General features: G+C 38.6%; 2 protein-coding genes across 8 annotated transcripts in view; one reads left to right on the forward strand and one right to left on the reverse strand.

Moving 5' to 3' along the window:
* Positions 1-17,968, reverse strand: part of stpg2 (sperm-tail PG-rich repeat containing 2) — a 65,046-nt gene extending 47,078 nt beyond the window's left edge. Inside the window, exons 1-8 of one of the 7 annotated variants that reach the window (XM_082554825.1) lie at positions 17,653-17,968; positions 17,009-17,321; positions 16,575-16,678; positions 16,264-16,431; positions 15,124-15,282; positions 11,179-11,291; positions 9,889-10,000; positions 4,640-4,744 (exon numbers count right to left, since the gene is read on the reverse strand). In XM_082554825.1, the coding sequence (XP_082410951.1) occupies positions 4,640-4,744; positions 9,889-10,000; positions 11,179-11,291; positions 15,124-15,282; positions 16,264-16,431; positions 16,575-16,678; positions 17,009-17,114 (867 nt within the window). In that variant the 5' untranslated portion in view covers positions 17,115-17,321; positions 17,653-17,968. Of the gene's footprint in view, positions 1-4,639; positions 4,745-9,888; positions 10,001-11,178; positions 11,292-15,123; positions 15,283-16,263; positions 16,432-16,574; positions 16,679-17,008; positions 17,623-17,652 lie in introns of those variants that run through there. The other 6 variants (XM_082554827.1, XM_082554826.1, XM_082554823.1 and 3 more) reach the window with 6 other exon arrangements.
* Positions 17,969-19,762: 1,794 nt separating this feature from the next.
* Positions 19,763-26,117, forward strand: bri3bp (bri3 binding protein). Its single transcript, XM_082553253.1, has 3 exons — positions 19,763-20,078; positions 21,271-21,373; positions 21,983-26,117. Exons 1-3 carry the CDS (start codon positions 19,902-19,904, stop codon positions 22,402-22,404), a joined length of 702 nt encoding a protein of 233 aa, XP_082409379.1. The 5' UTR covers positions 19,763-19,901; the 3' UTR covers positions 22,405-26,117.
* The last annotated feature ends 339 nt before the right edge of the window (positions 26,118-26,456 follow it).

The raw sequence follows: 26,456 nt of genomic DNA on the forward strand, positions 1-26,456 counted from the left end.
ATAGAAAGACTCAGCACACATGCTGCCAGTGTGTAAATTGCTAATAGGCTAGAGCTTGACTCAGCACTCAGCAGAGACAGTCAAATTTACATGAATAAAGTGAGATAATGAGTTCTTTGAACAGAAATAATTGTATAGCATTAAAGACATTCTTTCTTGAGTTTAACCCCCTAGGACCTGGCGTCCACATATGTGGACATCACATTTTGGGTTATTTAGACCAAAATACTCAATTTTAATCTACAAGGGCCTGATATCCACTTATGAGGACATTATACTGCTACTGTTGTATCGAAATTTTAAATGAATGTCCTTATATGTGGCTCTCATTTTTCTTAGAAACAAAAATTAGGTTAAAAAAAATATCTGGTAATTCTTTGTTTTTACATTGATCAGGTCCCAATCAGCCCAAAAAGTGAAATTAAAAATGCATGCCGTGGAAAAGTTCGGGTCTTAGGAGGTTAAAGAACAAGAATTGGGTGATGCTGTATTTTACCTTGACAAGCCCGAGGCTTATTAACTTCTCTTTGTGAGCATGATTGACTACAAATGGTAGTTTGTCTTTGACAGCATAAAAAGGATTTGTTCTACAGCACTCTTGGACTGACCAATACTCAGTGCAATGGAAAAGTTAATGGAAATCAGTGAAGATCTAAGAAGCAGACTGTAGATTTAACTACGATCATTAGTCCTAACAACTATATGTAAGTAGAAGTTGTTCGAATGTGTCACCATTTTGTAGTGGTGACACACCTTGGGTCTGGAAGAAGACCCAAGGTGTGTCACCCACAGACAAAAAGAAATTGGTGCAGATTTCAGAAACCAATAAGGCTCAAGTTGGTCATTAACTGGTCATTAACAGTGTCACTGTTCACAGTGAAGTGAGTTTTTGATTGCCGTGGACCAAGATGGTGCCAACAAAGAAAGAAAGAAAATCAAAACCTCAGCTGAAAGCTGCAACTGCACACGTGGACGAGCCAAATGGAGGAAGGTTTTATCGTCAGACGAGACAGATTGAGCTATTTGGCCTCACTGACAAGAGTAATGTTTGATGGGGTCTTTCAATCCTAAGAATACTGTACCAAGAAGAGAGGTCAAATATCCAGCCAGAGTAAGATAAATAAAGATGTATACTGTACAATTACACAGGAAAAACAACAGTTCAAAAGAAATCATTAAAAGGCAGAAATTACCATGATATACATGCCCATGATGAGTGTATGTAAATTTCTGACCACAACTTTAAATACTATCAGTGTGCTGCACATTAAACTCAAGGCTTTGTTTCTAGGCCACATCAACACTAAGGGAGTAAGGAACATCACGGTTTGTACTAAATCACATCTAGATCACAAACAATAGCATCTGCTAGATAATGTTATCTTCATAGCTTAGCTACCATTTTCCATTTGTATTCAAATATCAGATGACAAACGCGATGTCTTCTTAAACACTCTATACTGACGCATACATGAAATTCATTTTTTATGTTCTCAGGTTGTCTCTGCACAGCATCAGCTGCAGAAACATTTCTAAGCTCCTTTTAGGATTTTGTGAGAGCTTCACGGCTCTATGCTTATTCAAGCATTATCATCTATAAATAAAAAATAAATAAAATCACGCAATCCACAGACCGTGATTTTTATTAAAATGTGTGGATTATATGAGGAGCGATCAAAAAGTTTTGTGGCTCAACCAATAAAAGGCACCTGATTTAAATTTAGCTGTTCTACCCTTCAAGGTTGTCACACATCTGAATTCACATGAATTCATGGAGCAAAGCCTCATAAATGTCGAAAAATGACAGGCAATCTCCTGTCTGCATTCCTGATCTCATGAGACACTTTAGGGCTTAAAGATTGTGAACTCCTTCGCTGAAGACTGCTGTTTGCTGTCTGTGTCATAACCACTGATTATACTTATCATAAACGTTGGATCACGGGAAGTCGTCCAGAGGTATGTATGCAGAGACCACCTTGAAGAGGATGGTGGATGAATTTAATTTACATATTTTCTTCATCTACCTTTTGGTTTGTTGTGTACAGAGTCCCAAAACTTTTCATTTTCACATCTTAGTGATTATTTACCATCAAATTCAAAAAATGAGGTTGTATTTTTATTTTTTTTTAATGAGGGTATGGGGAGAAGCAACCAAACAAAAACATGGGGACAAATACAGAAACGCATTAAGTATAGCACACAGAAAGGTCTTACAAGCGATCAGACAACGAGTAAATAAATAAAGGGACTGGACGACTGGAAAAGTGAGACCAAATAAAATCCATGTTTTCACAATGTGTCAGATTGATGCTTTGATATTGGAAAATTGGGAAGTCAAAGGGAGGAGAGATGAGAACTGGAAGATTCCAACTGTTCCTCTTTTATCCTTGCCTCTCTTGCTTCTTTCACCCCTCCCTCCTTTCCTCGTTTCCTTTCCATCCCTCCACAGGATAACAGTGTCAGATGGAACCGGACTCACAGTGAGACGAAGATCTAAGAAAACTGTCGCTCTCAGTACTTCACTGAAGATGACTTGTGACACATGCACGCACACACACACACGCTTCTTGGTGGGTGTCAGTGACGACATCACAGGGTCGATGCACCAACACAGCATGTGGTCGAGGAAATTAGGTCATAGCAAACTGTGACACACACACACCCATGCATGCACACACATGCATAAAATACATCCAAGAATCTAGCATTGGCCGTTTTCACCAGTAAAACTTTTACGTTTTAGATCTAATAAAGGTAGTTTTTGGAATGTGTTTATGCATGTGTGTGTATATCCCAACTGTGCTTGCATATCAGCAGCAACTTGAATCTGAATCTGACTGCACCTAATATACACACAATCTGAATTCGTAATTATGTGTGAGAACATGCACTATCACGTGTGTCAGAGCGATAATGAAATCAGTCTGAGAATTTCACAGGACTAGATCTGTGGGCCAGTGCCACGGAAGAGGAGAAGACAGCTATTCTTGAAACGTGAAACTACACATTTTCACGTCCTTCATCTTCGCTCCTCTGAGCCTCTTAATAAACTCATCTTCACCCCTATCTGAAGAATCCCTCCCATCCCAGCACATCAATTAAACAAGCCAAGAAGGGCTCAGTGTTGTGGATCTGTAACTGATCTGAAAGTATTTCATATTAAAAAGCAATCTCCTTTGAGATATTGTACAGTAAATTGAATATATTTGATTCCTGTAGATTATGTCCAAGCCATCATATATTTCAGCCTGTCATCAGACTCAGAGCTATGAGACCACTGGTTTGAGAAAAGAAGAAACACTTTAGGACTCTACCTGGTGTAGTACTGTCTAGTGCTATATATAGCTTATAATGGGACTGACTACATGAAAAGAATTCAGATTAGGAGGGAGTTGTCTCAGACAGTGGATGAACTGAGAGGTTGTACTATGGCGCAGTATAAAATAGATAAAGATTTGGAGTCTAAGAATAAATTTATGGATTTGCAAAATGACCGTAACAGTTCCTCTTTGAAAATGATAAAATATAAAGGTGTGTCACCAACCCCTTTATTCATATTCTATCTTACAATCAATATCATGTCAACTAGACACTTGCTGCAGTTGCTAGGAGACAGCTAACTACTATATAAATACCTAACTGTAGTACAGTAGCTAATGGGGGTTATAACTCTGATACAAACAGAGGTTTAATTAATAGATGTTAATAATAATGATTTATTTTTACATAAAATTAAAAGTAGAGAAATTATAGAAGCATTCTTGCATTTAATCTAAATCTGTCAGATCGTGCAGACCAGAGGAGAGGACCCAAATGCAGTTGCATGGACACAGGAGCTAAGTGAAGGCAAGCCGTTTATTTAGGCTGATAGACAAAAACTAATACAAACGTGAGAAAACCAAACAAATTACTAAACTAGAAAGCTAAACTGGGAAATTAAACACTAGAAACCTGGAAGCCTTGGAACATAGAAACACATGAGAGGTAAACAGATGCTCTCACAAAGGACCAAGGAAAACAGAGTACACAATATACACAATGTGGGATGATCAGAGAAGTGGAAATACATGGGAACACAGCAGGAAGAAATTTGCACATAACGAGACAATGGAAGCAAAACTAAAAACCATGCACATCAGATGAGGGACTGACAAAATAAAACAGGAAGTAGCATGCACAGCAAGACTCAGACAAGGACACACATGCTTGACACTAGGACAGGGATAAACAAACACGAGAGAACACAACAGGCAGGAAGACAAGGACGAAACACAAGAAGAACATGGGAACAGGTAAGGGAGACAAAACCCCAAGACATAACTGGGATAAGATAGAGAGAGAGAGCAGGAGACACAGAGCATGAAAACAAACAGACATGGAACCATGGCAGACCTAACATGGAAGATCCTAAGGGCAGAACATAAAGGTGAGTGTAAGAAGACAGGAGGAGAACACTAAAGAAACACTAAGACAAGACTGAGGGATTACAAAGTTATTGCAATACTGCCCAGTAAGATACAAATAAATGAACTGACATAAAATCAATGCAACAGCAACACGAAAACCAATACATAAAACTGAAATATACCATATTATCCTGAAACCAACATAGGTTACCACAGACCTGTCTGGACTGTACCTCAGTTTTTGAGAGGAAGGTACAAGAGAATTTCGGCAGGCCGCCAGGCTCAACAGGTTTCTCAAACTGACTTCTGATGTGATACTGGCCTGGACCAGGAACTCCCTGTTGGGAAACAGAAAGTGAAATTTACAGTACATCAAAGGTGAAATTTATCGGGATGCATTTAAATGATTTGCTAATATCACCTTTCGTGTAGCTGTGTCAATAAGAAAAACAGGAGAAAAGCTGAGGAAGTGAAAGAAACAGAGGATAGGATGCAAGGACAGAGTTTCTGAGATTGCGCTTTCCTGTATCTCTTATGAATGATGAGCACTCACTGGCAAGGAGATGAGGCTGAAATATTAAGAAGATCGAACGGAAAAAGAGCAGAGAAAAAAAATGAAGCTAATGATGAGTAACTTGTGAATACATACAGGAAAAAGCCCTTTTCTTTCTCTGCTCTCCAATTAAGTCATTTATGTAAAGAAACAGAGCAGAAAAAACAATCAGCATTAAGTGTGCACAGTGTTTGTGCTTTTGTGTGACCGAGCTGTAATAGTCATGTCATACGCCAACTTAAGAAGACTACGTAATTTTGAGGCAGCAATCATTGCATCTGGCAAAGCAGCAAACAGCACTCACAGAGAAGCTGACAGTGAGAGGCTAAGAAAACCTGGACACTTTCTTACAATCACACCTACGCACATTTCGACGCTGCCTGATACAGAGCTGGGCATTTTTCTGTCGGTTGGAAAACAACAAGGTTTCTCTGCTGCAGGTGGTTTAACTAGTTCTGCAGTAAAACATCACAAAATTCTTTGGCCATTGTTAGCACTGTGAGGGGGAAGCTCAGTGAACCTCTGGACCTTCCCCATGCCATAGGACAGCTCAGAGTCTATTAATGAACAATGACTATATTGCCCTCTTATTTCCTTTCCTCTTAATCAAATTTGCCACGGTGTGCTTCACGTACAGTAAGACTGCCACCATTTTCTTAGGAAACCTGTTTTACTGATTTGCAGCACATACCTATAACATTTTTTCCACATTTAATAATGATAAGAAGATATGTGCCTGTTTTGTCATTCATAAGAATTTGGTTTGCAAAGACTTTCTGAAGAGATTTACAATGCTTTTATTTCATCATTGCATATGCAAATACATTTGCATATGTGCTCAAAAAGAGTCTTCAAAGCTGGCTGGTTAAAATCAAATCCAGTAAAATACATGTGTAACTTGAGAGAAAGGAACTCTGTGTAAAGGTTTCTGCATGCAAGTTATTGCCAAGTGTTCAAGAAAAACTGTATTCTACCTGAGCACTCAAAGCACTTTATATAACAGACCTCATTCTCCCATTCATACAAGCACTTCCCCCCCCCCCCCCTAAGCTTAAATGCTTTCTGTCTAACTTTCACACTCCGATGGATGCATCAGAGAGCAGCTCAAGGGTTGCCCAAAGATATCTGCCATGCTGTCTGGAGTAGCCAGGGATAAAACCATCAACCTTCCGATTAGTAGATGACCTGCTCTACAGCCACGCCAACTTTATACAACTTCTCTATTATTTTAGGGTCTTTGCCTTACAGTATAAAGTACTTTGAGGAGACCGTGGTTGTGATTTGGCTGTATTTACATAAAATTGAATTAAACAGAACTTTAAGCTTTTGTATAATGTCTTTGTTGATACAGTTTTAAATCAAACCATACAGTATATAGACATTCTTAATTTTTTTTACAAAGATAACAATGCCTTTCTGTCCCAACACACATATTATAATTAAAACGCATTTAAATGAATATATTGCATGCCCAATAGGCTCAATTTACAGTTTTAGAGGTAGGTAATCCTGTAAGTTAAACTTCCTGCCAAGAATTCTTCCTTCTTCCCCCCTGGGAGCTGTGCTGCTTCCCTGTTTCTAAATATATCACATGCTGCAAACATAATATCACCACCCGTGATAACATTAACATGATATTCACAGCATTTTAAAGGTGAACTGACAGTGTAATTTGTATATCCAGGGTTATATCAGACACTGCACGGGTACAACTTTATCTGTTTTTCTTGTGTTTGCAGGGATGCACACTGTAATGGTATCTTAAAGTGGTTTGCTCAGATATTGCCCTAGCTATGTCAGAATGTCTATTTAATGGGTAAATCCTGCACACAGACTCTTAAAGTCTATAGGACACCAGCAGCCCCGAGCCATTAGAGGCAGACTGTCTGCTGATCTCCAGGAAGTAAAGGTGTTTGTCCTGAGTGTCCCCACTGTGGGAAATGACCCATCTGGTCAGTGTATGTATGTGTGGGAGTACATATGGGTTGACATGTGAGATACTAATGATGACGGATGGAGGTGCAACCAACATGGTTGGGGGTCCAAATACAACATATAGAACACACAAAAAATACACAGACAGTAAAGTCAGTGAGAAATTTCAGGTAAATTGAAGGTACGTGTTTAAACAAACTGTTTAACGGTTAAATATAGATAAAGAAAAGTGAAGAGAAGTAAAACAGCAATAAGAGGCTGTGAGAGACAAAAGAAAAACAAGTAATGGGAAAAGCATAAATGACAACAAAAAAAACCTAAACGGTGCATTTACCTTTTTTCATGAACTCCAGCCTTCACCTCGCCCTCTCTAACCCACCGATCGGTAAAATAAGGCATCACAGAGCATTACTCTGCCAGCACAGTCAAGTTCATATGCAGGTGAATAACTACCCTCTACTCATCCACTTCCAATATATTAGTCTGTAGTAAAAGCTTATGTTTTACTGCCCCCTATGAGATGAACTAGTGAACTGTCTTTCAGCTTAGAAAAATCCATTAGGAATCCAACATATTTACCCGGTTCTCCATGTAAAAATCACACGTTAGTTACCTGTTAATCAAAGGCCTGTTGTTGAAAGGTACTACCATATACATTGTATTTTAGTGTAATTAAATAATAACATGACATGCTCAAACAGAAGGTTAGAGGACTCATTAGGCGGGGTCAGAGGCAGTGCTCATTTTTCAATCATAATGTGATTATGATGGCTTTACATTAAATGGTACTTACAAAAGGACCATAACACAGAGATCATTTTTATAATTAAGTGTGATTAGATTTATTTGTGGTCAGCATGCAGCATTCTCAGGGAGAAAAAAAGACACAGTGTGACAGTGCTGTTAGTAAGTTTCCTGCCTCAGCTTGTAGCACAGCTCACTTTGTGTGCTCAAGCTTGTTTTTCCTCAGTCTTTTTAGTTCCAAGGTTGGTTAGTGCCTTAAAAATAGCAGGTTCTGCTGTCTTGTTATTTTTTCTGATTTTAGAGTAAGACTACTGAAACAAATATGAGAAAATATCATAAAATATATAAGTAACACAAATAAAATTAAGCCAGTGACTTCAATGTCTATTATTGAGCATAACTGAGCAAGATTATTTAATAATTGAATGGACACATTCAAGTCTTTGTTTTACAAAAGCATAATTCAACATTATTCTTGTGCTGTATTGTACTATGTTGGCTAATAATTCATACAGCAATAGCTCAAATAACTACAGTGCTGTGAAAAACCTACCTCGCCCCATGTGAAAAACTAACTACAAATGGAGAAAACTTTAAACCAAGGAGAACACCACTGCTGACCAAAAACAACACAAAGCTTCGTCTCACATTTGCCAAAAAACATCCTGATGATTGCAGAGACTATTGGGAAAATATTCTGTGGACTGATGAGACAAAAGCCAAACTCTCTGGAAGGTCTGAGTCCTGTTAAATCTGGTGTAAAACTAATGCAACATTTCACAAAAAGAACATCGTACCAACAGACAAACATGATGGTGGTTGCATCATGGTCTAGGACTGCTTTGCTGCTTCAGGACGACTTGCCATAGTTGATGGAGCTGTTCTGCTCTCTACAAGAAAATCCTGAAATCAAATGTCCAGTCATCAGTTTCTACCTTGAAGCTCAAGAGCACTTGAGATAGATAGATGCAACTGGACAATAAACCAAAAAAAAAAAAAAAAGTCTGGACTTAAATTCAAATTTGAGATGATTTGGCATGACTTTAAACATGCCCTCCAAAAGTGATGAGAAATAAATCACTGTCAGTTGCTGCAAATGCTTGATTGCAGTTCTTGCTAGCAAAGGTGGCACAACCAGTTATTAGGTTTAGGGGCAATTACTTTTTCACACAGGGCCAGGTAACATGTAAGTGGAACTGGATGTGGAAGGGGAGAAATACTTGTTCATGATACTGCATAAGTTAGTTGCTGTCAGCTCTGTAGAGCATTTGTGTGTTAGTGTTTTGCCCACTGTTTTCACAAGCCACAGCTTTATTTTTCAGCTTTACTTTGATCAGTCATTTTGTGGCAGCAACAAGAAACTTCTCTTAGCCAAAATGATCCTATAAACTAACTGACAGATACATGTCCAAAAACTAAAAGACTGAGGGACCAGTTCGTGAACATAGTGGAGTAGTCATCAGCTAAAGAGTCAGTTTAGCTGATGTCTTTACAAAAAACCTGTAAAGACCAAAAACAAAGATGAAAGGAGAGTGAATATCGCACTGACGTTAACCAAGTAAATAGAGACGTGACTCAGTAAATGTTCTGTGTCTGCTTGATGTCTGCTACTGCGTTCACCACTAGGCTAACAGCGTGATAGCACTGGAAGGTGCTGGATTTTGCTGACATTTTAATTAGCACTTGTGACCAGAATGGCCACTCTTTAGAATAATCATTTGGGTTACTTAGAATGTGAATCTCCTGTCACTTAAAGTTGGCTCCAAAATCAAGTCAATCCCCAGATGCTCAGTTTAAAACTTTACTTGCTTGATGCAAAAAACTGTTTTGGATTCTATGGCTAATTTTTCTCTTTATTCCCACTTTCTTTTTTAATAACAAACAGGTTTAAACTGAACTAAGAAATAAAAGTAATCAAGATCATGTGCATCAGCACTCTATGTGACATATGGGTGCCAACCAGAGGGAGCTGTGTGTTTGCTAGGTGTCACCTCAGCTGATTCCAGTCATTGAACTAGACCTCTTGACTGTGTTGGCAGTGTTTGTGAGCATTTTAATGCATTTATTAGAAAAATTATATGGCTTGTATTTACTGTAGTGATCAATGCCACCTTGGCTGCATCAGCCGTTCCCATACAGATTGTGAGCTCAGAGTTTAACCTTGATTCATGCCCTCTAAAGCTTTTTTTTTATCATTGATTTAAACCTTTATATATGGAATCAAAGGGATACAAAGTCATGCCAACCCACCTTCTTTTCTGCCTGCATGGACACAAGTTCATGGTAGCGAGGGATGGCAAGCTCAACTCTACCTCTCTGATCCTTTTGAAGGTTCACATTCTCGTACTGTGTTTCTGGGACTCTACAGGAAAAAGAGGCAATGACAATGTCTTTCAAAATAGAAAACATAGGCAAACAAGTATAATATATACAAAGGGGGAGGTGTTCAAAAGCATACAAAATAGAACAGAAAAAATGAGAATTGGGGAAAAAATATACTGACTGAGTGGCAAAGACAAATGTGGAGTGGAAAAACAAATAGAAAGAGAACAGCAAAGCAAAGAAAGTGGGAAGCAGGGGAGAAGAGTGGAAAGTTATAATCCAGAGTAAAGGAGCTCATAAGGATGAAATGCCTGTAATAACTGTAACAGGAGCAAAGACTGAATATACTGTTATTTTTAAACATTTCCAGTAGTCACATGTGTGCCACAGACATGGCTGTGTGGATGTTTTAATGTCTACCTGCACCAGTAAACCACCTTCCTTTTTATTACTTCTGCTGCCAAGGGACAATGATGCTCGAATGGTTTGGGTTCTGTTTGATCAGAAGGTCAGAGTTTCAGCCCCAGCCACCACTAAAATTAACCTGCTGAACCCTTTAGCAAGGCTGCTAACCCTTTCTGATAAAGATGTACCATATCATCGCTGACACCAGCTGTCTAACAACGGTGATGCACAGTCAAAAGAATTACACTGTGCTGCAAAGGAAACGTGACAAATAAGGGCTTCTTCTTTTTCTTCTAAGTCAATTCCTTTATGAATAGCTGAGCTGAGTGTGTGCCCACCCATGTAGAAGTGCTTAGTAAGCGCCATCCTCTGTGGCCATCAATAGAAATGGTATTTGAAAAATGTCAACTGTAATGCTCCAGCTATAGGATCAAAGTAATATTTCACTTTGGAAGAGCAGCCTCTCTATTCAGCGCACATCTTGGTAAGAGTTCAAGAGCAGTGAACATCTGAGATCCCATGCAGGGTAGAGTGTTATCTAACCACCCTCTCAGCTCCTTGCTTCAAGATGTGAATTTGTGAAAATAAATTCCAAATCCATGCACCGGTGGTTAGCCATCAAATCAATTTAAATATCAATATTTCAGAACTGCACATGATGCTACATGGTTGTTTGGCAAGGCTCTCCATAGGTACTGCAAACTTAAGGAGTTCCTACAGAAAACTTACAGAAAACCAGGCATGTGAAGTTACATGCCTGGATTGTTAATTAGCTGTCCATGGGACTGTTTCTAGCAATGATGTGATACTCACAGTTCGGGGTCATATTGTCCTGGAGCTGGTCCCACATCCACCTTCTCCTCAGATCTCCTCCCTGTCATGTTGCCAAAGTGGACCCCTTTATATTTCTGTGTAGAACTCATCTCCTGGAAATGAGAGAAGAGAAGAGAAGAGAAGAGAAGAGAAGAGAAGAGAAGAGAAGAGAAGAATATTTGTCTTCCAGCCCATATTCTTGAAGACTGAAGGAAATATAATTATGCCAGGTGTAGATCCTCTATATTTTATAGATTGCACTTCCATTTTACAGCTTAAAAATTAAGAAAGACTTCTCTAGTGGGTACTAGTCTGCAGTATTTGAGGTAACATTTGTGAATTTTTCTCAAAAACAGCCTTCCCTTTCCCTCTCTCTCTCCCTGCATTTTTACCTGCATTTACCCAGTCTGAGACTTGCTAATCAATATGCAGAATAAATAACTCAAAGCTGACAAAGCAACCCAATTTTAACTTACAGATGGCAAAAAAAACCAAATAAATTTCAGCAGTGGAAATAGGTTTGCATAAGAGCCACAGAGGGAAGATTACACTTTGAAAACAACAATGGTTGCACAACAACATCTGTATTTGAAACTAGTATGAAAGCAGTCCCCTTCACACCAACACTGACACGATTAACACCTCACACAGCCACTCGATATTGGATTCTTTCTCTGATTGATATGACATTCTGTAAATGAGCTAAAAAAAATAAAACAAAAACCTAAATAAATAAAAATTAATGCAACTAATAGCTAAATTATTGTTGGCACTCTTGTACCAGCAGTGAGTGTCTTCTAACTGAGAATGAGAAGGGAGTAGGGCGGAGGAAAGAATGATGTTATTTGTTTAAATGGTGAAGGTTCATGACCGATATTAAGATATTCAAATGCTTTTTTGTGTCCTATATATGCACACACATGCCAATAAGCCCTGATATTATCCATCCATTCGCTTCCGCTTATCCTTTGCCCTGATATTATATTACATATTAATAAATACATGTATATATATTATTAATCTAAAAACTATGCATCTATTTTCCTGTTTAGATTGGTGATAATGTATTGGTTACAGTATCATCAATCTCAAATTCAAACAATTATCTGCTGCTGCCTCATTCACAAGGAGTTGCCATAACAGAGCAGCTGATTAATATGATTAAGCTGATTTTTTTACCCAGTGCCTTTCCTGACACAATACCCAATGGATGGACTGTAGCTCTACTAAATATAAGAAAGATTAAATGCTTTACAGCATTCTGTTCATAATATGTGATTCATATAAGTAGCCTTCTTCTCAGTTTGGTCTTCAATTCAAATAATTCATGTTTCTGACAATGGCATAAGTCTGCTGCTTGCAGCTCAAAACTGAATACAGAAAAAACACACAAAAAATGTTTGCTAGATTAAAAAAAAATCAAAGCTGCAAACCTTTTTTCATTTCTCTTTTAACTTCTTCCTTGACCCAACTGTCTGTGAGGCAGGTTATGGAGGTACTGCCAGGCAGTCTTAAAAAGTTTCAAACTCTGTGTGGTGCCTGTCTCCTTATTTCAACTTTAACAGTGACTGGAGGACAAGATCTAAGGTTAGGCTCCCTATGATCCCACAATCAGGTTTCAAGGAAGGGAGATAAGAAACAAGGATGTTCAAAAAAAGCAACACTTCTCTACTGCTTACAGACACAAACTATGATGATTTTGCAGCCGGCACTGAACTCAGAGTCACAAATTGCCTATTTATGTCAAGGAAAGCTTTTAAAAGCAAAAACAACATTGCAAATAGAGGGCATAAAGATGTGCATTCAGATATGATGAAATGGAAAGGCAAAATATGTATTATTTATATAAAAATTTGAAAAAGTGGACTAGAAAAAAGGGCTGGTAGGGCTGTTTTTGTGGCAGGTTCAATACATTGAAACTCCTAATTGTGTGTTACATAAACTTATCCACAATGTGCCAAATGCTGATTATGTGTAAAATGACTAATGCATTATGTTAGGGCCGTGATTGTATGGTGTATTATGGACAAACTATCATTCTCAAAGGCTTTATTTTTTTTTTAAAATAATAAATTAAAAAAGCCTGCTGGTATAAAATAAAATAAGAGGTCTGACAAGTGATACAAATATCTGACATATTAAAAAGAACAACATAAATAAAGACGTTTCAAAGTGTGAAATCAACAGAAGGGTCTGATTTTTTTTAATCTTTTTGGTGTATTTTGCACCACAAAGGATTGCGTTGCAAATCCTTAATAATAATTTACACCATGAGAGTTATGATCAAAACTCTTAGTCTTAGTCATTGTCAGCTATAGGGTCTAACTGGTAAAGACATTAACAATGGTCTGCCATAGCACACTGAAGCATGTTTCCTGGTTAAATCAGAGAACCGTGCTGATATATTGCTTAGATTGACTGACTAGAAAAGCTGAGCCATTATGTTGAATGCGCACTTATTTTTCTGCTTTGTGAAATAATGGTGATATAACACCATGAAAAATAATGTTTTCATATGTTTTTAGAAAATAACATAAAAGATATAAAATGTATTTTTATAGGTTCTTATGTAATGGCTTTACCTCTTTTACTCATCTGTCTCACTAGAGATCAGTTGGGCTGTCAAGTAAAATAAATCTGACATCCCTGGTTCATAACACGACTTTTGCCCAGTAATTTGTCATCACGTGTCCTGGCTATCATCAATAAGTGTTCACAGAGCATAACTTGACATGGTGACGATACTGTGCACAGCTGAAAGCTGAAGAAACAAAGCAGATATTGTACAACAGATTTTGGGGTCTGCAGAGTCTGCATTCCACATCACCATCTGGATGGCCGTTAATTCGCTAAATTTAATACTGCACAATACTGTGAACTAACAAAATATTAAGTGGTTCTTACTGCATTATTCATGGATTTAACATATGAACCATCGTATGTACTTTAACCAATATATCAGTGAGGAATCTGTATTATACAGCTTAGCAGTCTGACTCTGATCCTGTGTACTATGTTGATTTGGCCAATTTAATACACAGAAGTCAGTTGATGTTGTTTCGTAAATACAGAGTCCAATCATATCTGTAAATAAAAGTGATTAAACATGTTTTTGTGCTTCTCAATAACACAAAGATAAAAAAAAAAAAGTTTTGTTCTTCTGATGTCTTTCTAATGTCTTATCATTCAGAGATTGTCCCAGGCACTTTGAAGTTATGTCCTCAGACAACCACTTAATTCTTCCTCTGCACACTTTTGAACTCAGTCAGAGCACGGGGTGGGGGAAGTGTTTGAGTTTAAAGAAATAAGTGTGTCAGACGGATGAACAGAGGGAAGGAGACAGACAGATACCGAGGTCGAACCTTCAAAGGGAGAGCAACAGAAGCTGAGTCAAAGGAGAAAAAAAAAAGAAAAAGAGCCATGGATGGATGCACTGCTGATAGCCCTAAATCACAGCACGCCTCTGTGCCTGCGCCGGTGTGTTGACACAACCTCGGCCAACACTCAAGGACGCTGTTGACTTCCTCAGGTCATTAACAGATGAAAAATTACTTAATTGAGAGCCAGACCAGCAGGCGTGTGCATTATTTTAAGTGAATACAGTAATATAGCTTGAAGAATAATTACTAATGGCTCTCTTTGTTGGCATGTAAAATGGATGAGCATTGGTGCACTGTGGCTTTTTTAAAGTGGAGCTGCATTCATTAGCTATGGAAATGGTTTTTGGGCCAAGTGAATGAGGTGGGGTGGGGGTTCAGCGGTGCATTAGATCTACCTAACACTAATGGATGTTGCCTCATGGAAGAGAAAGTACACTCAGACACATACTCGTACTGATTAATGAAAGCACGCATGCATTCACAAATGAGGGTTTCACCTTTTCTGATGGATGAATGTTCAAACTCCAACAGGACTTCGAAATTGTCTGTGTGTATTTGTCCTTACCAGCAGCGGACTGTAGTAGGCTGGCCCCATGGTTGTGTCCTTAGGAGGGGGCTGTTGCTTACGGAGGACACCCCGGGCATCCTCTTCATAGCCATAGGCCTGGCTCGGGGAGGGAATGGATGGAATGTCTGACTGAAGAGCTAGCCGGAGACCTTTAGCCTGCAGCCAATGCAAAGAGAAAAAAAAGGCAGGAGAAAAGCAGAAAGAGTAAAGCAAAAAGTCAGGGTTTCTGTTGGAAAAAAATGCCCTGGCTTACAAAGCAGCTGAGCAGTGCCTGGGGCCAATAAAAGACGAGACTGAGAGAGGGACAGAGCGAGAGGGAGAACCATAAATGAGGGACAGAAGATCAGCAAAAGATAGTGAGGGCACGATGAAGAGAAAAAGAAGTAAAAAGTAGAACTGCACCAGTGCAATAGAAACCAGAGATACTGAGGGAACATAAAAAAAGAAATCGAATGAAAAAAATGCCAGGAAGTTTTTCTACTGACTTTCTGGGATCTGAGAGTAATGTAAATGTACATTCTTGCTTCTTGGTTAATTACAACTAGCATAAAAAAATAATGCCTACTAAGACGCTCGCATTCAGCTCTGGAGGAGCAAGTTTCAAACGCACCAAGTTAGGTATCCACTAATATCCACAGATAACAGCTTGTAAAGCACTTACTTATAGCTGATTTTTGCATATATTCTTGAAAAAATTACAAAAGGGATAAACAAGATACTGTGTCATTCATTACCATTATTCCATAGTTCATATATGATATAGAATGCGAGTTTGCAAGTGCACTCAACACTCAAACCAGCACAAACAGGATGAAGAGTCTTCTGTACCAGCTTTTGATTGTGCAAGTCTCTTCTACTTGCTTTATTCTAAGAATAGCAGTATTAAAATGGGTATTACGCCTGCCAATGGGATTTTGCCCAAAATGTACACCAAACACAAAGAGTTAAAAAAGTTTGAAAGGCCAAGAAATAACAGCACTAAAGTGGATATGTGGGCATATTCAGCATTATAAAGCCATTGCCATCTATGATAACTGAGTATTTCAGAAGAACAGATGTATGACATAATACAATAAAAGTAGCAAGTGTCAGTACTACTCATGTACTATGCCCTCCTATCTTCACCCATATGCTTACCACTTTGTTGCCAGGCCTTCCAGGGTGTCCTACATTAGCTGTCACAGCCCTGTGTGCCTTTTTTGAGGCAGGCGACACATTGTAGGCCCCAGGGCCTGGAACCTCTGACACCACATCCTCAAAACGCTTGGAGCGGTTCTGAAGACTGCTGCCACCATGGACATTTAACTGAAGAGACAAGGGTTCAACAGAAAGCCAAGCAAAGAGAGAATAAGGCTGGTATCAAAAAATATATTTCTTAAAATATTTGTTTTAAACCATGGACAAGCAACATCGTCATTTAGCTTTTGTAAATTAAATGGATCACTCACCTTGACAGGTGAGCAGTCATAGTGTCCAGGTCCTAATAAACTCTCACTGTCTTTGGAGAATATTGATTGCCTGGCACTCAAGGAAAGGAATGGTGCATAGCCATCTGCAACAGTGAAAATTTTCCCAAGGTAAGGTATACAAATGACTGCAAGCTTGCAGGACGCTTTATTTTCTAATACACTTATGTAACTGTGAAACAACAAAGCAGCAGGAAGGTTTTTTGCTTACATATTTTGTTATACTTCCAAGACATATTAATTTAACTTTTATCAATTGAAAGTGTATAAGCAGATTCAAATCTGTAAGCCTAAATATTCGACGTTCTTTCTTTGCAAGCTAGCTAAATTTAATTTAAGTTAACTTAAAGTTTTACAGTTTTCTGAAGAAGAAAAAAAATGATTTTGGGAGGACAGATATTTTTCCTTGTAAGTACCTGATATCTTGTAACTGGACTGGCTCACATTGTATGATCCGGGACCAACAGCAGACGATGCACCCCCTGCTGTCATGAAAGTCACTCTTGGAGCCCGTCCGTACATGTTTAACTCACAGAGTGGTAGTCTCGCTAAAATGTAATTACACAATAAATACTCCTTCTTTATTCTGTGATAGGGTGTAGCTGTACTTTCATTAAATTATGCTGCACCAAGGTTAAAAAATGCCTGCCCTGTGCTCCCCTTTGTCAGGACTGCGCTGGTTACTTCGCCTGCATAGTTGCTTGGTTACCACATATTGTTACATGGCAACTGCAGACCGAACACACACGGAGGAGGAGAAGTAAGCAGAAGGACCACAGAGACAAGACAGGCGAGTGAGAGACGTGGCACTCTGAGAACTGAAGTTCATGGGAGAATTCAGAAGAAGAATACAAGCTCCTACATATTTATATCTGTCATAGTACCAACTGCTCTCTAAGTGGAACACCTGAGTTTCTCTTCTCCTCCTGCTGTTCTATTTTTCTTTCTCTCCCTCGTGCGTGGTTGTGCTAGTGAGCATTAATTTTGCTCGCCTCCTCCCGGAGTGGGCGTGGCTTTTCCAAGCTCCCGCTGCAGCACCTGTGCACCATTATTCGCTCACCTGTTGTATTTAAGTCCAGCTCGTTCCGCTGCTCGTAGTTAGCTCGTTTACCGACCCAGTGTAGCAACATAGCTGTTCTCTCTGCTCTCCTACTGGACGAAGCATATCTTCGGAACATAAAGACAACCTGTGAGAGTAAACTAAGAAACGTGCTTTTGACTTGAGGAAAGTCTAAGTCGTGATTGCTTTTAGTTAAAAATCACTGCCCTGTAGCCTAATACTTAGTATATATATATGTAATGGAGAACAAATGTATCAGATTTGACTAGTGCTTCTATGCTTGTAGTTTTGGATTCCAGGCAGCAGTGAATTTAAATTTAATTTAGGTAGACTATTACTTCCAAATAAGTCCCCAGAGACATTTCAAGATAGCTGCGGAGTGGCGAGACTTCCTGCTCGAAGGACTGGTATAATTAGCCCACAACGTCTGGAATAAAAAAAACTCTTTGAAAGCTTGTAAGGGTCAAGTCGACAAACCGTTTAGCTTTTACCTGATTCAGTGGTGTCTCTATGGGAGGGAGGGGATTGAACTTCAAGCAAATTTCAAAAAACTACTGAAATAAGAGTGAGACTTGCTTTTGGAAGGACTTTGAAGAGACGTATCAGCATTTATTACCTGTATCACCTGTACATTTTTTTTGTAACTCTTGTAGTACTGCTTATGTTACATTATTGGCCTTTTCTGGCATTTTTTATTCATGGAGGGGGCTTCTTGTTTTGTTTTTAATTAGAGCATTAGCCTCTATATTGAAGCCATAGTCCCATCCTACCATCTAGTGGTTAAATGTGACAGAGCCTCACCCCATCCCACCCACCACCACTACACTAGTAGTAGTACTACTGATTTACATTTTTGACCAGTCTCAGTTCATTCTTGACCCACTTCTTCCTGTCCCACAATGTAGTTAAGGTTTGGATAATGAGAACTCAGGGGAAAGCTATGCAAGTAACAAGTAGCTCTCTGAGGGGGGCACTGAACTGCATATACTTGAATTTCCCTTCACGTCTCTTAGTTAGTGGAGTGTGTCTTTGACTGGACAAATCTCATTAACGTTACACAGCACATATGATATCTTAAAGATATATTCTCAAAGACCATCTCTGACAACTCAGATGGTGAGTCTGAATTATCATAATTGCAATAGTGATATCCTAAAAGCAACTGTATTTATTTATTAACCCATCATGTATTCATATTTTCTTAAGACTCATATTACAGTTTCACACCTGGGACTCCTTGCATTTATATTATTCATGTTGCTGACTGGAAAACTGTGCCATTACCCAAACTCTGAGAGTACTTCTAATAACACTTTGTAACTTAGAAGAACTTGATGTAATAAATGCTTTCGTTTTCTGGCTGTGGTTTAATAAGCAGCTGTTAACATTTCCTTTCTCATAAACACCAGAAAGCAGAGCGTTTTTTTAAACTGAAAAATACAAAGCATGCAGTATCTGTGATGGGAGAAGGAAACTGGACAAATCACGACAGAGATGTACATCGTAGATAACTGACTAAACACGTAACAACGATGGGCTGCTATTTAGCAGTCATTTTAACAGTTTGGGTTCAGCTTAATAATGGTTACACATACAAATTATAGTACATTTACGTTGGGGAAGGGCTGATAGAAATAAGGGGTACGATGGAGATGGGGAATATATCCACCAGAGGGCAGCAGGTTGCCTCAGATGAGTCTAACCTGTTTTAAATTCACGTGAAGGCAATGCTGCTTCTCATGAAAACGGAAAACACAATACCCAGCCGTAAGAGACTAAAAGGGATTAAAATGCATTCAGTAGTATATCACTGAATAGTTATAGTGTTTCTATATAGAATTTTTTGTATATTTAGATATATAGAAAGTAGATTGTAGATTTAATGCAATTATTTGCAAATAAATCTAGAAAAGCACTAATTCCCACTAAAAACGATTTCTTTATTCTTTTAGTGGACTGTAGTTCATATATTTGTTCTCTATCTGAGAAAATAAAGCCGTGTTAAAGGGTGTTAAATGTATTAATCAACTCTGCAGGTAATCTTTTACTAAAGTCTCCCAAATGGCAAGTCGGTAAAGGCGAAGATCGAGAATTTTACAAAGCGTCCGTGAAAGCGCCACAAGTTATTTCCACCGTCGGTCATCGCCCGGCAAGGTGTCGCTTTCGGCAGCTAATTACCCGTTTTATTCCTCGTTTAAGTGAAAATTTTTGATACACATTTACTTTTGACACTCTCGGCACTTGGGGCCATGGAAAGAATCAGGTTTTTCGTGTTTTTCTTGGTGCTTTCCGCGTCTTTGCTGGGCAAAGCCGAAGCGGGCAGGAGCAGGACCAGCAACCAGAACAGCTTCCGACGGGCAGCTAACGGCATCTATCAGACTCTGAGCAGCGTCTTCGGAGAGGACAACATTAGAGGGTTATACAAGGTCAGTTAGGCCCATATCATGCTAAGTCGGCGGCTGGCTTTGTTCATGAGCCTCATCGTAGCTGCCATTACGGTTTGTGGTCCAAGCATGGCGAACAGGAAAAGGCCTGGTTAATAATTCCACGGATGCCATTTTGGGGGGAAAAAAGCCTTTATCGCCCCCTTTTTCTGTTTAAGTCGGTAGAAAAAGCCTGGGTATAAAATCGTAGTAAAAACAAAAACGTGCTTCGTGTTCTTGCATTCTTATTTGTGTGTGAAGCCAAATCAAGCCACGAATGAGAGAATCTAAATTTAAATAAAATAAGTATAGCTTCATTGATTCACAACATAACCGCCTTTATGTTTCTTTATGTATTAGAAATCTGCTCTTATTAAGGAACTAGTGGGGCCTGCTCAAGTGATCTCATTGGCCCTGCGGCATTTCCTGCATTTTGAAATGTGATGTTATTTCCTGCATTAAGCCGCCAAAGCGTAATTAAGTCAGATATGTTGAGTTGAGTAGTTTTTCCTGTAGACTTAACAGTGTAACACGGAGCTTCATGTCTTAGTGTGCATCTGCTTACCTGATGAACATGCAAATAATGAGTGCCTGATTAAAGTTATGGCGTAAGATAGTGATGTGTGGATGTTAAACCACTGTCTCTGATACTTACATCAGCCTTTGTGACTACTTAAATACAGCTGTAAATGCTTCATTGCATCTGTGACTTTTCCAGCAATGTTTACGTGTGCTGTGAAAAAGAGCTACTAAAGCGGGCAGCCAAAGGGTTCTTATGAAAACACTGCTTTCACGGTGTAATAAAAGCACCTGCTGCTGTAATGATAATCCTGTATAAGATAAGATAAGATAAGATAGTTGGAGAGTTGGTAAACAGGGGTTTGATTTATAGCTGCAGAGACCATGGTGTTGGGTCACTGCCAGATCAAAAGTTGTAACACACCCATAACTGCCCTTCCTGGTTTTAATGCAGTTCTTTGCATACTTTGCATAGAGTCCCTATGAGCACAACATCATTCATAATATAGGTTATGGACTGAAAAGCCACCAAAGCATTGCTTTATTTAATAGTTGGGAAATGCACATTGTAGTCTGACCAACAGACTGCCATAATTCATAGGAGACGATGATGCACTCAGTACATGGATGTTATTTTTCACCCTGCTTTTGCTATTGGTTGTTTATTTTCTCATAGGTTTTCTCCAAAGCAACGGAGAGGTTTGTCCATGGAGTGGACTCTTTCCTGGACACCATCTGGAAGATCTGGTCGGATCTGCTGGATGTGATGGGCATTGACTGTAAGTCTACAAATTGCTGCTTAGGACATGTCTGTTAGGAATGTCCGAATGATGAAGGCAGGTAAAAAAAATTAAAAATGCCAAGACGTACAGTCCCATGAAAAAATATTTGTCCCCTTCCAGATCCCTTAGTTTATTGCATACTTGCCACACTTGCATGTTTCAAACTAAATTTAATATTAGACAATATTAATATCAACCAGAGTAACTAAAAAATGCAGTTCTTTAAATTATTTCATTTTATTTATTAAGAGGAAAAAGCTATCCAAACCCGCCTGGCCCTGTGTGTAAAAGTAATTGTGCCTAAATATTGCCAGATGTGTTGAGTGAAGAAATCGCTTGAATAGAAACTGTCTGGCTAAGTGAAATTTGCTAAAGGAGCTCAAAAAGCAACACATCATCATGATCTAAAGAAACTCAATTACAGATGAGAAACAAAGTTGCTGATGAAACATGTGAGTGTGACAAAGATCATAAATACTTTTCAACAGCACTGTATGTTTAAAATTCATCTTCCTAGATCGCATCTGAAATTATACATGCTTCTGGAAACAGTTAACAATTTTAACTTTCTCTCGTGTCTCTCCCTTTCTCCCTGTACACGTGTAGCTTCAAACCTCAGCCATTACTTCAGCCCCACATCTCTCACCAACTCCCCAGCACGTGCCCTGCTCCTAGTCGCCGCTGTGCTCTTGGCCTACTGGTTCCTGTCTATGTTCCTGGGGGGTTTCTTTTACCTGCTGCACGCTGTGTTTGGACGCTTCTTCTGGCTAGCCCGCGTCACTCTCTTCGCCCTATCCTGCCTCTACATCCTGCAGAAGTTTGAGGGTGACCCTGAGCGCGCAGTGCTCCCGTTGTGCTTCATCATGGCTGTGTACTTCATGACAGGCCCTGTGGGAGCATACTGGCGCCGTGGTGGTGGGGCGGGTTCACTGGAAGAGAAAATCGACCACCTGGACACTCAGATCAGGCTGCTCAATATCAGGCTGAGTCGTGTAATAGACACCATTGAACGCACCGGAGACCAGTAGGCACATTTTAGGTTGAAGCAAAGATGAGTTTGGGGGGTGGGTCCAGGGGAAAAACTGATGTATTTGATAAGAGAATACTGTCTCCTACACACATCTACAGCAACAAAACTACTGGGTATTTACAACTCTATTGTCAGTTGGGGACAAAAGTACAAATGAAAACAGTATTTTAATGGCTTGAATTGATTTGGGTAACAAGAGAAACTGTTGAATTGGAGCTTGCACAAAACCAAACAACTTTTTTTTTTCCTTTGATTTTTTTTTTTTGTTGATGTTTTGGAAGGTTTTTTTACATCGCTGAGGAAGTTGTCAGGAGATGTCTGAGGTTTTCTAAATGCTAGCCTACTTCTACACCTCAGCTACTTTTACGAAACTCCTCTATTTTAAATTTTTAAGGTTTGCTTAGGCACTGTCAATGCTTGTGCTTGATTAATAAGCATATTTTACGTATATTTACTTAATTTGATCCTTGTAAATGACCTGGGGGTTAAGTCTCAGTTCTTGTCCACAAAAACATTTTTCCCCTTTTTTTTTTTTTCTTTTTTTAAGCTACTGCTATAGGAGGGGGTAGGGTGTGTGGTACCGGGGGGCATTGTTGTTTCTAATATGTATATTCCAGCTGTTGGAAAGTTGTCCATAGCAAGATTTATTTATTCAATTTTTCCATCCAAAGTGTTGAAATGTAGATCTAGTTTGTTGAATCACCACCTCATAGTGACAAAAGCTTGACATCAGGACCTCTTTTTCTTGAATATGTGTGTAGATGCAGTTCAGTGACCTACTTGAATATGTGTGCGTGTTTGTGTGCATGTGTGAGGGGCAACCTTGTGAAATGGAAAAACACTGTATAAAAAGTCAACACCAGACAGGCAGCAATATCTCAGGGACTCACCCAACACATGTTGAACTCAAATGAGATATCAAGGATGCTAAAATCATGTATTGGTCTCTTCACAATTCAGATGCGACTTCTCATTTGTTTCCAGCATCTTACAATACTTTCTGTTGAAATGCTGGAGTTTAAATCTAGCCTTTTATTCTTTATTTAAATGCCAGCATGGGGTTATTTTGGTTATCTGAACTGTAGCTAATCGTCCTAAATATGTAATCTGTCTCAACACAGACGCATCTGTTATGGTAAGAATTTTTAATCAATTGTAATAGGATCTGACCTGAACTTGCAGATTAAAAAGGTTTTAGTGACTTTAATACTGCTGGGAAAAAATTGTATTGGATATTACTTAACCCTGCTTTTGAAACTAATATGAAAGTGATTATTTCTCCTATGAGTATTTTAATGGTAGTTTAAAACCAGCCTGCCTGATTCATGCACTAAAATGTTGTGTTTAAAAAGTAATGCTTTGGGTACATTGTTAGTCTGCATCACCATAGCTCTCACTAATTGGTTTGATATATTCTTTTTCTTTTAATTGTATATTTCTGAAGGTGGTTTTCTCTCATAATCTCATTTGTTACCATGGATTGGTGTAAGAGAATGTCCCCTGCACTGCTTGTCTATGTTTATAGCATGTCTTCCTTAATAATGTCCCAACATCCTTTACTCTAAATTAAAGTTATTAAATCTGAACTCCGTAATCACAGTTTTGTTATAACAAATGACCCAAATGATGTTCAGATCTTTCTTTTGGAGGTGGTGGTGGTGCTGATGGTTGGATGAGTTCATACATCAAACATCATGATTGTGTTAATCATTTTGATTAACACAAACTACCAGTATATGTAGTGGTAGTTGCTGGATTAGTGGGCTGTAATTTTGTTTCTCTCAATAGTGTGGGTGCTATGACATGCATTGTAAATGAAAGGTGTTGTATCAACCGGTCAGGGTTGCAGTGGCCGTTTGGCTTCAGCGTATACAGGGTCTATCAAAGAGAATCATCTGATTTAAAAGTGCTTTAATTCCGTAGGTGTTCACAGGTAACATGTTGAGCACTTGTGAACATTGTAGGTTTTCTATGTAAAACTTTAAATTCAGCCATACATTTTAAAATTTACTGCTGTCTCCTGTATGTATATCTTTAAAGAATATAGCCGTTAGAATTGGATGGTTCTTTTTTTTTTAAACACCCTATATAGTGGACTTTATCATACAATTTGTATTTGCTTATATACTATTGGGAGAAAAGCTCCACCCACCAACTACTTTTATTTTGAAGTCTGTTACTGTACTTTTAAGGGTCGTTTGGGGTTTTTTTTTCTTCAAACCGATACACTAATAACTCTGTACCTTGAAACCATGATTTCTTTGTAGGTTGTTATACCATGAAAATCTCATCTTGTGTAATTTTATGCCAAGTATAGAAAAATGAACTTGTTAACTGATTCCCAGCGCTGTGTGATAATTCCCATGGAGTTTAGGTTGTCATTAAACTCCATCTCAGAATTAAGCCTGATGATGGCAAACTTCAATAACTATATAAACTCTTAGTGTCTCCTTATTTTGCCCAGAGTGCCATCAGCCAGCCCAGGTCACCCATATATCCCGTGTAACCGGAGATTTTCCTGCATGCTTAACTTTTATGCCTATAATGTTGCATTGCATTACAGTATATTCATGTTATTGACTGCCTAGGCAGGGCCCTTAAGTATGTGTGATGGGGTTGAAATAGCCAGAAGTTAATTACTTTTGGAATTGTGTTATAAGTGTTGTTCTTCTGCACTGATGATTAAACTGTGTATGCTGTTTGCTATCATTACAATCCTGAGCCGGACAGACTCTCTCCCATCATTCCATTATCACTGTGTCGCTGACATGGAGTCAAATTTTAAAGTACTTAAAACAAAATTATCATTTTATGAGCTGTAAATGAACAGTCTGGCCAGTGACCTTTGTTTAACTACTGGCAGCATGTGAGGTAAATAAAGGTTTAGTGTGTGATATTGATGTATGTTGATGGGTTTTAGTATATGATGGTATTATATTGAATTCGGAAAAGGCCATGCGGTTGGTTTAGAGCGAATTCAGGATTTTGGTGGCTATTTATCAGACTTTAAATTCTAGACACTGAAAACTGTTTAAAAACAGATACAACTTGAAACAGTTTCTCTTTAAAGTACCCAGAAGTTCTTACACTGCTGTCTAACATCTTGAAAACACTCACAAACCAGCTCCAAGAGGGAGGTGTTACCATTCCTTTTAGATATTATGGAAGCAATTGTTCATGTTTTAAGTTGCTGGCAGCTGTATGTCTCTTCATTTACCATGTAGATGTCAAAAGATGCCAGTAGATCCTTCTCGGCATAGAATATATGCTGCATTCAAATTCTATTTATTCCATGTTAACAACATCATCTGAATGACATGTACTTCTTTCTTTTTAATGTACTGTATCTTGTGTATTTCTCTGTTTTCCACATAGCCTGCTTTTATATTGTGCTGTGCCAATAATGTTTTCTTTTATTTTTACTTCACTTACTTTCTTTTGTTATTTGTAACTGCTGATTTTAGAGTAGATGCAGATGGCTTTTCTTTTTCATATCACCACTTAATGTTTTTAGGCCTTTTTCTTTCTTTGTTTGTTTTTAATGAGTATTTTTGTACTCAGTTGTTGTTTGAAGAGCCAAACTATTCTGCCTGCTGTTACTTTCTGTTTGGATGTTTGTGTTTATGAAAACCTGTCAGTGGGGATGCAGTTCTTTTTGTGCCAGAGTGAAAATGAGGTCCAGATTTAAATAAACACCAGATTATGACTGAATGTCTTCCACTTTATGATTCATTAATAATTTTAAGATCTAAAGTTTGTTTGTGCATGTGTGTGTGAGAGAGAAGGAGAAACACATTGCTTCATGCTCAGTTTCATAATACACGATAAAAGTAAATGGCTATTTGGTTTGCAATTCTTCGCCTAAACAATTGCTTCAATATTGTAGTATAGCTAGTAATTACTGGAAGTGTTCTTTCAATTATATTTCTAACACTAGGTGGTGCTAAAAGGTTTTATTTGGTTGCTAAAAGGCCGTGATTGTTTGGGAATAGGTGCTCCCATTCAGCCAGATTGGGAATTAAATGATCACTTTTGGCAGCAGTTATCCCA

This window comes from Aulonocara stuartgranti, assembly GCF_965226115.1.
Source record: "Aulonocara stuartgranti genome assembly, chromosome: 12".
Classification (NCBI taxonomy): Eukaryota; Metazoa; Chordata; class Actinopteri; order Cichliformes; family Cichlidae; genus Aulonocara; species Aulonocara stuartgranti.

Coding starts and splice junctions, on each gene's coding strand:
- bri3bp (XM_082553253.1), top strand. CDS start 19,902: ATGGAAAGAATCAGGTTTTTCGTGTTTTTCTTGGTGCTTTCCGCGTCT. Junction 20,079..21,270: donor ACATTAGAGGGTTATACAAG/GTCAGTTAGGCC, acceptor ATTTTCTCATAG/GTTTTCTCCAAAGCAACGGA. Junction 21,374..21,982: donor GGATGTGATGGGCATTGACT/GTAAGTCTACAA, acceptor GTACACGTGTAG/CTTCAAACCTCAGCCATTAC.